The sequence below is a fragment of the Wallemia mellicola genome, assembly GCF_000263375.1.
Source record: "Wallemia mellicola CBS 633.66 unplaced genomic scaffold WALSEscaffold_5, whole genome shotgun sequence".
In the NCBI taxonomy this organism is placed as follows: domain Eukaryota; kingdom Fungi; phylum Basidiomycota; class Wallemiomycetes; order Wallemiales; family Wallemiaceae; genus Wallemia; species Wallemia mellicola.
This window is the reverse complement of record NW_006531962.1, coordinates 169,251-181,170: the sequence shown is the minus strand read 5'-3', so window position 1 is coordinate 181,170 and position 11,920 is coordinate 169,251. Positions and strand designations below refer to the sequence as shown.

The following is an 11,920-nucleotide window of genomic DNA, read 5'->3' as shown; positions in this document are numbered from 1 at the left end:
TTATTTTAAAGAAATTTATTTATTAATTTAATTATTTATTTAAATACACAAAAATACATACCCTTCCTCTCTTTAGTCTCTCTAAATCGACTAAGGAGTTACAGCTACACTGTTGAAATGCTTTATACATGCTAATATTTAGGTCATACAATTTCGCTATCATCTAGAGAGAATCCCTCTCCTTCCTCCTTCTCAAAGGTGACTCTGCAGCGCTCAAATCAGCAACCGCTTTCTTCACCTCTCTTGGTATTTCCTGTCCTTGCTTTTTGTTCCCCCGGAGGACGTTCTCAATGAAGAACTCTCCAGCCTGTTGTCTTCTTAGCTTATCACACCCACACATACACTACTCACCTTATAGGAGCTTCTTACCAGCGGTCCAGAAGCAACATAGAGGAATCCCATCTCCTCAGCCACGTTTTTCCACTTTTCAAACTCATCCGGATGCACGTACCTGTCGACCTTCATGTGTCTCTTCGTTGGTCTCATGTATTGACCAAAAGTGACGACATCGACGTCCGCCCGTCTGAGTCTTTTAAGAGCGTTCACGATCATTTCTTCAGTCTCTCCGACACCCAACATGATAGACGTCTTTGTTACTAGACCCTGCATACCCTTCACCTTTGGATTTTGAAGACCACCTCTAACTTCCTTCGCTGTTTCAAGTACTTTGATAGACTGCTCGAATGATGCTCTTCTATCACGAACAAATGGGGTACATTCCGGGACAGTTTCGACATTATGAGCGTATACATCTAAACCACTCATAGCTAACGTTCTAGCTGAGTCCATATTACCGTGGAAGTCACCAGTAAGAGCCTCTACGAGCATATTAGGTGATTTCTGCTTGATCTTCCTGATCGTACTAGCGAAATGATGGCTACCACCATCAACGAGATCATCTCTATCGACTGAGGTGAGAACGACGTATCCGATACCCCATCTACTAATAGCCTCGGCTGTGTTCTCTGGCTCGTGTGGATCGAGCGGTGGTGGAGCTCTACTTGTCTTGACTGAGCAAAACCTACATGCACGAGTACATGTGTCGCCCATTAACATGATAGTTGCTGTTGCATGTGCTCTCTCATTTGGATCGTCTGATGTACTGCCACCCCAGCAATCGCCTATGTTTGGACAGCGAGCTTCTTCACATACGGTGTGTAAGCCCAAACCTCTCAAATCCTTTTTAATCTTTTTGTAAGAATTTGAAGTTGGTACAGCTTCACCTGGACTGCTCCTCAGCCATTCAGGTAAGCGCGGTTCACCTGTTTTTCCAAGTTGTACACGTTCTTCTTTCTCGTTTTTTACTGATTCGATAGCCTCAGTGAGGTGTTCAGGTCCTTTTAAGAAATCATCGAGACCTAATCCATCATTCAATTTCCTTCGTACGCGGTTTGCGACACTTTCTGTGTCTTTATCACTCTTTGGTGGCAACTGCTTGTGTTGCGTAGCTAGCGACCTCGTGAGTGGTTTATTACACTATATAAGCTTTAGTGTATGTTATATACTATTAGATTCTCACACACGATCGCTATTGCCTGCCTCTCTATTAATCTAAGCGTCATAGTAACTCAGCAAGAAAGTAAATTAGATTACATTACAAATATCTTCTATATAATTTAATTTTTCCATCTAAAGCGTTTATATTAGCTGATTTGTCTATTTAAACTCCTAATAGACTTACATTTTAACCGTACAATCTCTGCCGCCGGAAACAACCTTATCAGCAACGAAATCGACGCAATACACCTCATCTGTGTGACCAGGCAGATCTACTCTGATCTTGTTAGTCTTGAGATCCCAAATCTGTAACAATTTGTTAGTTTTTGAGATGTACTAACAATGGCACCAACCTTAAGTGTAGAATCCTTAGAAGCTGATATGAGCATACGACTATCAGCTGACCAAGCAATACGATAAACTGGTGCGACGTGTCCTCTTAAACTGGCAATGAATTTTCCTGTACGACCATCCCAAAGTTTGATACCGTTGTCGAAACTAGCTGAAGCAATATATCTAGAATCTGGAGAGAATACAACGTGGTTGACCTGCTTCTGGTGTCCCGTTAATCTTGCAATGCTCTTTTTCTGTGCGAGTGGTGACCACAAATAGAGAGTGTGATCATCTGAGCCACTAATAACAAGTTCTGGAGCCCTCTTTACAAGGCTGTCATATCTCTCTTTGGCCATAGCCATAGCCTCCTCATCTGAGTTTGGCTTAGAGCCCCGCCAGTCGAATGGACCAGTCCGAAGAACGAAATCCGTCGATAATGCTAGAGTGTTGACCCAATGAGCATGCTCATTCAATGACCTAATAAGCTTTCCATCGCTGCTCCATACCTTTATTGACCGGTCTTGACTAGCGGTATAGAGGACATTTTCACCGCTCCACTTGACGATATTGACAGAACCTGTATGTCCACCAAGAGTGTACTCCAATCTACGAGTGTCGCTAGACCAAACCTTGACGGTTGCATCTTTGGATGAGGTTGCAAATCTTGGGTTCTTCGCGTTGAGGTGTGTTGGTTCCCATGCTATACTCGTTATCCACTTAGTGTGTCCCTTGAGAGCACCACCAATCGCACTACCTGTCTTTGGATCCCAGAGACGCAAACTACCGTCTTTGCTACCGGATGCTAGCATTCGTTCGCGTGGTTCCCATTCAACACAGAGAACAAAGGATGGGTGACCGACGAGTGTATGTTTTGGCAGTTCTGTATCGAGATCCCACAAACGAGCTGTACAGTCTCCTCCACCAGTAGCCAGCATTCTTCCCGTTGGACTAAACGATGCACAGAGGATCGGCGAGGAGTGACCAGATAGCGTAGATGAACACCTAGTGGCAGGTCTGACTCTAAATACAGCCTGTGGTTCGCATATTATTTTAAACGTGTCTTCTGTAGATAAGCCAAAGGTCGTTATATTCTTCTGCGAGAGTGCGTCTGTGAGTATATTATTACTAATAGGCAACCTAGACACTTGTAGCTTCTGCTCCTCTGGGTTTACGTTCTGGTTAACATCCCCAAGGTCGAGGTGGAATGAGAATGGTACTGGATCGTCTGACTGTGGGTCGTTAGAGCATTTCTGAGTATTAAATCACACTCACGCTACCCTTCAACTGATTAACTAACACTTCTAATGCTTCACGGGGCGTATCAGCTGGAAGATTCACCGCTGGTCCCAAATTTGATCCATCATCTGCAGATGTGAACTGTACGACGACTGATGGAGCTTCTATAGAATTTTCGGTGTTGCTGCTATCCTCGTGACTAGTCTTAGCCTTCTTGCGGCGTGGTGGTGGGATAAGAGTAGCCATGACCGTATCAATCCAAGAGAGAAGACAAATCGGTATGCAATTAATATATATTATAAGTATGCAGTATAATAACATTAACATATTAGAGAAAATACAGTGGTGTTGGCCTTTTAAATGGCACTGTGTTGGTATCCTAGGGATCGATTGTTAGCATTGGCATATACGACAAATCAACTCACTTGAGGTGCTGCTTCAAAGGTTTTGTATACCTGTTCACCATTTTCGTTTAAATTTAGTACACTAGCCACGTTACCGCATCTATTACTCGTTAGTGGAAATGTTTCAACGCGTTATCTACTCACCTGTAGCAATAATTTGGCGCAGACCATACGGTAACTATCGAATTATCAAACATTACTTTATATCCCTCTAGAACTAGCTGATGAGCACGTGCTGGATATTCTGTTAGCTTTGCACTTGTTCATCTGTGGTGATACCAACCTATCAAATCGAGGTCATTCGCATGCACAAACTGGCGAACAACTTCTGCACCAAATAGAAATCCGGCACCACGAGGGCTGATGTTCCAACTCTCTATATCATCCGGATCTGACCAGAGAAGATCGCACATCGCACCGTCATGAGGAACCTCCTGCTTCCTGTCGATTGAACGTATCTGTGGTGTATTTGTGAACATGCTTATGGTATATAAAGAATACGAACCTCATCAATAGTCTGTATCATCGGACTGAGACCTCCATGAACACAGAATGTCCTACCATCAACGATAGCAGCGAGCGAGAGATAATCAAACACTTCGCAGCAATATCGCCATACATTTATATTACCATACTTTCTCAAACACTCATCATAAAAGCCGTAAACTTGGGTAATTTGTCTCGATTCGTGATTTCCCCGTATGAGAGTAATTCTATCAGGATAGCGAACTTTAAGTGCTAAAAGTAATAAGAAAGTTTCAACGGAGTAGAAGCCTCTATCGACGAAGTCACCCATAAAGAGGTAGTTCGTGCTAGGGCACTGTCCCGCTATTTCGAATAACTCCATCAGATCCCAGAATTGACCGTGTATATCACCGCAAATCTAGTTTAAATTGAGTAATTCATCACGCGATAAGCAGCTAAACACACCGTGACTGGTGAATCTACGTATTGTACATTGGCTTCTTCGACGAGAATTTCACGAGCTTTTAAGCACAATTCCTTAACTTGAGACTCTGATATTGTCTCGCATTTCTTAAGCTGCGCTATTTGGCTATCTAAATCGCCTCCTAACATAGCAGCACTTGGTTGTTGAATAGAACGAAGGACTCTAGGTGTATAAGCTCAAGACAGAAATTATATCATAAATTATTCCAGTTACTACTGAGTTGATCACCCTATTGTCTGGAATGTAACGACAATCTTGACAGCCACAGTCTGGCATTCATCGACAATGGCAGGCGTGTACTTTCTGGGCCAAGATTTAGATTCTTAGTTTAGACGTTTATTATCGGTTTAGTTATACAGCTATCATGCCACACAGATATACATCTAGCGCACCCGACGTGATTACAGCGATAGCATTAGATAACAAGGACAGTAGGTACAGTTTAGATAAACATGGATATTATTCACACCCTTAGTTGGTTTCATATTCGCGAATAAGCAAGATGAAGAGCAATCTATAACAGACAATCCACAGAAGAGAACTGCATCTGATATTGCTTCAACTTTGCTCTCTAGATCGGCGACAACTAGACAAAAGAGCGCTACAGAGAAGTACGCTAATCTTGACATAAACAGAGAGCTCCACTACCGCGAGAAGGAGGAGAGAAATCAAGACACTCAACTTAATGAAAGGAAGTCAAACATCTGGTCGTCAATCAAGAGGAAAGTTTCTATGACGTCTTTAGCATCCCAAACACTTAGCTCAGTAAGCACCGCTACTAAAAGAACAAAGAAATCAAGTTTCAGTTCGCTTCAGCCGGAAGTCGAGCAACCTGAGTGTGAAAATGAAGGAAAGAGGAGCACAGAGAGTGCGCCAGAGAAAGGCACACAAACTAGTGGCCTCAGCGGTCTAAGAAGAGCAGCCACTGTTTCAGGCCAACCCCGTAAACATCCACAGAGGAAGAGGGAGACACAAGACGATTCAGCGATAGATTCTAACGGGCGTAACTTAAAAAAGCCACCATCGTCACTCGTTCTCGGATTTTTTGACCCCGACAACGGTATAGCTATCGGAAAGTACAACATCGCGCACAAGTCGACATTCTCCAAGAGCGAGAAAACTAAGAAGAAGAAAAAAGAGGAATGCGATTATTTCTATGAGCCTAATACAGCACTGGCTATTGGAAAACTCGATGATTTTGGCTCTTTCCCAGAATCACCTTTGAAATCACCGTTGTCTAGATCGAGAACGACGAAGCATAAGCGACTGTCAAAATCTAACGATAATATTGAAGACGGCTTGCCAGTCTGTGAGTCACAACCTAAGAGATATATTCGTCGCAGGAAGACGCCGAAAGCAGAGACAACCGAAAACACAAGCGAGAAATCCATAAGCAAGACAAATAAAGGTGCAAAGATACGCACAAAGTATATACAAATGAAGCAAAGTAAACCTTATATAGTACTAGCGAAAATATCGAGAGTTTGCACCTGCAGATGTAACAAAACATAAGCGGAGATATCGTAACAAGAATACCCAAACATCCACACTCATTTCAATTTTAAGGCTTCATCACACTATACTCACTTACATTTTATTATTGCATGTAATATACACCCTCATTAAATACAAATTTCACTTTTTTTTCAGACTTCCCGCTACTACCATCTGAGATAAACAGAACGAAGAGATAGCACAATGGCAAGATCAAAAATGGGAGATGATGAACGTATGTGCCTAGTAGATACAGGTACACTCTACCGATGCTAAAATACAGTTGAAAACAAAGTGGTTGAGTACCTTAGGAAGCGTAACAGACCATATTCAGCAAGTATGATGATTAGTGACACTTTTAAAGCTCTACTAAACCGATGCAGCTGATATCGCTGCAAACCTCGGTCAGAATGTCAGCAAACTTGCTACTCAGAAAGTCCTGAATGTATGCGCTGAGAGAGGCTTGATAACATCTAAGACTTATGGTGAGTGTGACACTGGTTGTGAGCTCTTCTCTCATGTAGAATTCCCAGGAAAGCAGTCGGTTTTCGTAGCTAATCAAAATGACGATAACGATGACATATCGCCAGAAGAAAAGGAAGCGTTGATAGTCGATAATGACACCCTGTCGAAAGAATGCAAAAGCCTCAATGAACAGATTGGTCATTTCGACAATGGTGTGCTTAACTAAATTTCACTTAGTGACACTAATAAAGCACTAGAAATTAATGCAATGAAGAAACTTCCAGCTTTCAATGAGCTTCCAGCTCTTATCGAACAACAACAGAAACGCATTATCGAACTAGATTTGTACATCAACGAAAGTAAAGATCTCAATAACATGGTATCGTCTGAGGAGCTCGCGAAGGTTGATTCGGAATTTATAAAGTGGAAGACGCTCTATAGGAAGAGGCTGAGGAAGTACAAAGATGTTCGTGACGCACTCTGCGGCGACGAAGCCACAAAAGAAGATATCATGAACCTCGATCAAGAGCTAGGCTTGGAAGAACTGGATGACGACTTGAAGGATATGCTCAAATTCATGTAGTTCCTGAATTAGGCACTTCAACTGTAGTCAAATTGAGACATATTATCAATTATTGTCGATAACTAAATTTTCAAAATACATCCGAGTTTATTTCTATATTTATTGACACCGCCGGCGAAGGTCCCTTGAGTACCCCTCCACCCACCTTAATTTCTTCAGTGAACCTTATCCACCATGAGCCGACTAGGGTTGACTAGCATATTTGCCAATACGGCTATAGCGGTGGCATCAACTCTCGGCGGCTTAATCATAAACCATAAATTTAATAAAGTTGCGCTGCCTACGAAGGACGAATATGTATATAATGATGCACCAATCAACCCTAACAACTACAAGCATCGTAATAGAATGCTAGATTACTTCTTGTTTTCTTCAGGAGTACTCAGTTTAGCATGGTACAGCTCTGAATTCGGTTTTGGCTTGATGGAAGGTTACGATGTCGGCTTCAGTGTTCTTGGTTGGCTGCAGGTAGCTTCATTTTTAGCGCTCGCATATATGGGCACTCAGAGCTTCTCATTCAACTATCTGCTTGCCGTCTCATCTGCACTCAGCCTGCTCACCAATACTGTCATTTACCTGCACCCTAAGTCGACCACGAGCGTTGTTCCACTTATTACAATCGCTGGCATGCTCATTGCCGTTATATTTAAAAAGCCAGGTCCTGATCTTTTGCATCACCCTGACTATGATCACAAGAGTGAAGTGAAATCATCGGAAGTCTGTCAATCGACTAACGGATCGATGTTCGACACATTGTTCTTCACATATGCTACACCAATTGTTAGATTTGGTTACGAGAGACCATCGTCCATGACGATTGACGATCTACCATTCGTACCACCTTACTTACGCGGTAAGGCGCTCTTCGAGAAGATAAGAAGAACATTAAGACTCAACCCACTTCCAAAATATTCGAAGAATTCTGAAGTCAGTGCAATGCCTCTCTTCATCAATATCCTCAAGGCAAACAGATACCAAATTGGCATGCTTGTCAGTTTGTCCCTTCTTATTGCAAGTTTATATTATACGCCTGCCATATTCCTCAAGAAGCTCTTGTCATCTATTGAAGAGAACAAGAGCAGGAGTTGGCAATGGTATTACGCGACATGTCTGTTCTTCTCATCAATAGTATTATCTCTTTTCAGCGGACAAGTTTGGTCATTTGCAGCTACACAGTTTGTCGGTAGAATCAGAACCCAATTAAATTCGCTTCTTTTCGCTAAAACGATGTCGAGAAAAGATATCTCAGCTGCGTCATCTAGCAATGATGAGGCAGAGGATGAGATTGAAGTCAAGTCTAAATCACAAGTAATGACGCTCATGACTGTCGATGCTGACAGGATTAGCCAGTCTAGCATAATGGTATTTACTCTCATGGACGCTCCGATCGAGTTGATTGTGGGATCAATATTCCTTTACTCTTTGCTTGGTCATTCAGCCCTTATTGGATTACTCGTTATCGTTTTGTTCTTACCACTCAACCACTACTCTGGTAAATTTGTCGTTAAAGCTCAAGACAATCTGATGGTGGGTACTTACTTTATGTCGATGAGACACTTACTTACATTTTCTCTAGGAAGCTCGCGATCGCAGGACCAGCATAATGACAGAAATTCTCTCCTCAATTAGGATAATAAAGTTAGCTGGTAGCGAACGCCAGATAATGTCACGTGTATTGGGTGTAAGAAGAGCTGAACTCTATCAACAAAAGCTCAACTACCTTATTGAAGTTGCATTCAACTTAATTTGGGACTCATCACCATTTTTAGTCTCACTGACTGCATTTATGCATTACACTCTCTACAGAGGTCTTCCACTGACACCTGCGATCGCATTCGCGAGTGTATCAGTATTCAATGAGATGCAATTCGCGCTCAATGGTCTTCCTGAATGTTTTATTGGATTCCTCCAGACATTCGTCAGTGTACGTCGTATAGCTGCTTATCTATCTAGTCAAGATGTCGACAACGTCTGCCATCCAGGCTCCTTCATACAGATCAGTAATGATGGTCATATTATTCTCCGCTCAACTTCTTTTGCATGGCCTACAAATGGTACTGATGAGGTTTTCACACTCCATGACATCGACTTTGAGTCTATACCTGGTCAGTTGTCACTCGTTTGTGGTAAGCTTGGTTCAGGAAAGACATTATTCTTGAATGGATTGCTCGGTGAAGCTGACCTTGTTGGTGGATCACTCAGAGTTCCTAGATCTGACTTCAACACAATGGTCAACTTCCCTAAGGAGAAACCATCTGAAGCTGATTGGCTCATTGATTCAATGGTAGCTTACGCACCTCAAGTTCCATGGTTGATGAATGCAAGTATCAAAGACAACATCCTGTTCTACCATCCATTCGATGAGAAGAGATATAACGAAGTTTTGGATGCTTGTTCATTGAGATCTGATATTAACTACATGGAGGATGGAGATGAGACCGAAATTGGTGAACAAGGGTGAGTTAAGTGTTCTTTAAATGTCTTTCCTTACTAAATATGTTCTAGCCTTAACCTTTCTGGTGGACAAAAAGCTAGAGTGTCACTTGCAAGAACAGTTTACTCACGCGCCAGGACACTCCTCCTCGACGATGTTCTCTCTGCTGTTGACTCGCACACTTCTGCATGGATATTCGAGAAGTGTATTAAAGGTCCTCTGCTCGAAAACCGTAATGTAGTTTTGGTCTCACATCATATCCAACTAGTTGGACAAGCGGCTGACAATGTAATTGTATTCGACAATGGTCAAATGATGTACACTGGCTCAGCTGAAGACTTCCATGGAAGTGAACTCTACACCAACCTCATCTCTTCAATGAGCACAATTGACAATGAGGAGGAAATGTACGAGGCTGAACTTAGCTCTGGATCTGACGACGATAGTGAAAAGACTGTAGGCGAAAACAAGGAAAGGAGAGATTCTCAAGAAAAGTCTCAGACATCATCTTCGGGAACGATTGAGCAAAAGACTCCTCGTAAGCTTATACAGGATGAGACAAGGGCTGTCGGACGTGTAAGCAAGGATGTATATCTCACACTACTCAAGAGCATGGGTGGAAGAATGTACTGGTCATTGTTTACATCCATGTTCGTATTGGCAGCAGTATCGCCAATGGTCGAGAACTGGATTTTGTCACAATGGTCAAATAGTTACGTTGGAGGCGTTGTATCAAAATCATCCACTCTTCGTTGGATCTCTGTCTACGGTGTTGTTATCATGATCGGTATCGTAGTTGGTTCTCTCCGCTGGCTTATCCTTTACCTCGGTTCAATCAAAGCAAGTCAGATCATCCACGATAATATGCTTGAGAGCTGCATGAGAGCACCACTTAGGTTCTACGATACGGTTTCAAAGGGTAGACTTCTCAACAGATTTGGTAAAGATCTCGAAGGTATTGATTCATCTCTGGCGGACAACCTCGGTCGCTCTATAGTTAATGCACTTGGTATTGTCGCTTCATTTGCCTCAGTTATGCTTATTGGTGGTATACCTGCCATAATTGGTTTGGGACTCCTCTCAGTACTTTACTACCAAGTTGGAAAAATGTATAACACCGCTTCACGCGAGCTGAGAAGAATTGAATCTGTTTATAAATCTCCTGTCTACAGTTTATACGCCGAGACTATATCTGGTGTAGCTACTATCCGTGCGTTCGGTAATGGTCTCAAAATGTCAGAGATGCTTGAGAAGATCGATAACTCAAACAAGCCATGGTACTGGCTTTGGACATTATCAAGATGGCTCAGTGGTAGATTCAACTTTTTCAGTTCCTGTTTAATTGGTTGCACTGCACTTGTTATTGTCGCAAAGGGTAACATAAGTGCAAGTAAAGCAGGTTTCGCATTGGCATTCGCTATGACTGTGTCCCAGAATCTCATCTTAGCTGTAAGACGTCTCACATCGCTTGAGCAATCCATGGTTGCACTTGAGCGTGTCAAAGAATACTCAGAGTTACCATCCGAGGCAGATGAGTACGTTGAGCCACGCCCACCAGCTACTTGGCCAGACGTTGGTGAGGTTCAATTCGAGAACTTTAACTTGGCATACGCACCTGAGTTACCGCTCGTATTGAAGGATATAAACCTCAAGGTACCTGGTAAGTCCAAGGTTGGTATCGTTGGTCCAACTGGTTGTGGAAAGGTTAGTTTATTCAATTACTGGGAAATCACTAACAAAAATACTACAGTCTACTCTCGCCAGTGCGTTCTTTAGATTCACTGAGGCAGCTTCTGGAAAACTCACTATTGATGGTATTGACGTCTCGACTATTGGTCTTACAGACTTACGCTCAAGGTTACAGATAGTTCCACAAGGTGAGTAGAACTGGCGTATTGAACTATGATGCTCATCTATATAGATCCAACTATTATGTCTGGTACATTAAGGGAGGCTCTTGATCTCTACAACCAATTCAGTGATGAAGAAATCTTAGAAGCGCTTCGTCGTGTTCACCTCATTGATGACCAAGACAACGACAAAAAGGAAAATAAGAATGTGTTCGTCAATTTGAATACCAAGGTAGATGAGAATGGTCAAAACTTCAGTTCTGGTGAACGTCAATTACTCGTTATAACGAAGGCAATCCTCAATCGTAGCAAGGTTATCATCTTTGACGAGTCAACATCAGCAGTTGACTACAAAACTGATGAATTAATTCAACGCACAATACGTGAAGAATTCGGTCAATCGACTATATTCACGATTGCTCATAGATTGCGTACGGTTATAGATTACGATTTGATTGCAGTTATGGACAATGGAAATATAGTCGAACTTGCATCACCATCTGAGTTACTTTCGCAGACAACTTCAAGATTCTTCAAAATGTGTAAAGCAACTGGATCACAAGAGTTTAGTACATTGCGTAAGATTGCCAACGAATCGGATTAATATAGACATTCAAAATATTTAAAACTAGTTACTAGTTATTCATTGTAATTTCATTTTATTATACAACAATT

The 11,920-nt window shown here is 42.1% G+C and overlaps 6 protein-coding genes across 6 annotated transcripts; 3 read left to right on the top strand and 3 right to left on the bottom strand.

Moving 5' to 3' along the window:
- Nucleotides 1–100: 100 nt before the first annotated feature.
- Nucleotides 101–3,300, bottom strand: WALSEDRAFT_59845 (Lipoate synthase). Its single transcript, XM_006957200.1, has 6 exons — nt 3,103–3,300; nt 1,851–3,059; nt 1,682–1,803; nt 1,524–1,629; nt 352–1,476; nt 101–307 (listed from the first exon to the last, which is right to left on the bottom strand). The coding sequence occupies exons 4-6, from the start codon at nt 1,560–1,562 to the stop codon at nt 164–166; spliced, it is 1,308 nt and encodes a 435-aa protein (XP_006957262.1). The 5' UTR covers nt 1,563–1,629; nt 1,682–1,803; nt 1,851–3,059; nt 3,103–3,300; the 3' UTR covers nt 101–163.
- Nucleotides 1,565–3,312, bottom strand: WALSEDRAFT_68051 (WD40 repeat-like protein; the record flags this gene model as incomplete). Its single annotated transcript, XM_006957199.1, has 4 exons — nt 1,565–1,629; nt 1,682–1,803; nt 1,851–3,059; nt 3,103–3,312. 4 exons carry the CDS (start codon nt 3,310–3,312, stop codon nt 1,617–1,619), a joined length of 1,554 nt encoding a protein of 517 aa, XP_006957261.1. The 3' UTR covers nt 1,565–1,616.
- A 49-nt stretch (nt 3,313–3,361) lies between these two features.
- On the bottom strand, nt 3,362–4,547 carry WALSEDRAFT_53899 (Metallo-dependent phosphatase; the record flags this gene model as incomplete). Its single annotated transcript, XM_006957198.1, has 6 exons — nt 3,362–3,445; nt 3,492–3,570; nt 3,615–3,705; nt 3,754–3,928; nt 3,976–4,353; nt 4,401–4,547. 6 exons carry the CDS (start codon nt 4,545–4,547, stop codon nt 3,395–3,397), a joined length of 921 nt encoding a protein of 306 aa, XP_006957260.1. The 3' UTR covers nt 3,362–3,394.
- Nucleotides 4,548–4,677: 130 nt separating this feature from the next.
- Nucleotides 4,678–6,030, top strand: WALSEDRAFT_56784 (hypothetical protein). The gene is made up of 2 exons (XM_006957197.1): nt 4,678–4,850; nt 4,895–6,030. The coding sequence occupies exons 1-2, from the start codon at nt 4,784–4,786 to the stop codon at nt 5,929–5,931; spliced, it is 1,104 nt and encodes a 367-aa protein (XP_006957259.1). The 5' UTR covers nt 4,678–4,783; the 3' UTR covers nt 5,932–6,030.
- An 87-nt stretch (nt 6,031–6,117) lies between these two features.
- On the top strand, nt 6,118–6,961 carry WALSEDRAFT_27852 (hypothetical protein; the record flags this gene model as incomplete). The annotated part of the gene is made up of 5 exons (XM_006957196.1): nt 6,118–6,148; nt 6,197–6,250; nt 6,297–6,398; nt 6,438–6,590; nt 6,630–6,961. The coding sequence occupies 5 exons, from the start codon at nt 6,118–6,120 to the stop codon at nt 6,959–6,961; spliced, it is 672 nt and encodes a 223-aa protein (XP_006957258.1).
- Nucleotides 6,962–7,588: 627 nt separating this feature from the next.
- On the top strand, nt 7,589–11,849 carry WALSEDRAFT_16440 (multidrug resistance-associated ABC transporter; the record flags this gene model as incomplete). The annotated part of the gene is made up of 5 exons (XM_006957098.1): nt 7,589–8,488; nt 8,538–9,418; nt 9,467–11,099; nt 11,146–11,272; nt 11,317–11,849. 5 exons carry the CDS (start codon nt 7,589–7,591, stop codon nt 11,847–11,849), a joined length of 4,074 nt encoding a protein of 1,357 aa, XP_006957160.1.
- Between the last annotated feature and the right edge of the window lie 71 nt (nt 11,850–11,920).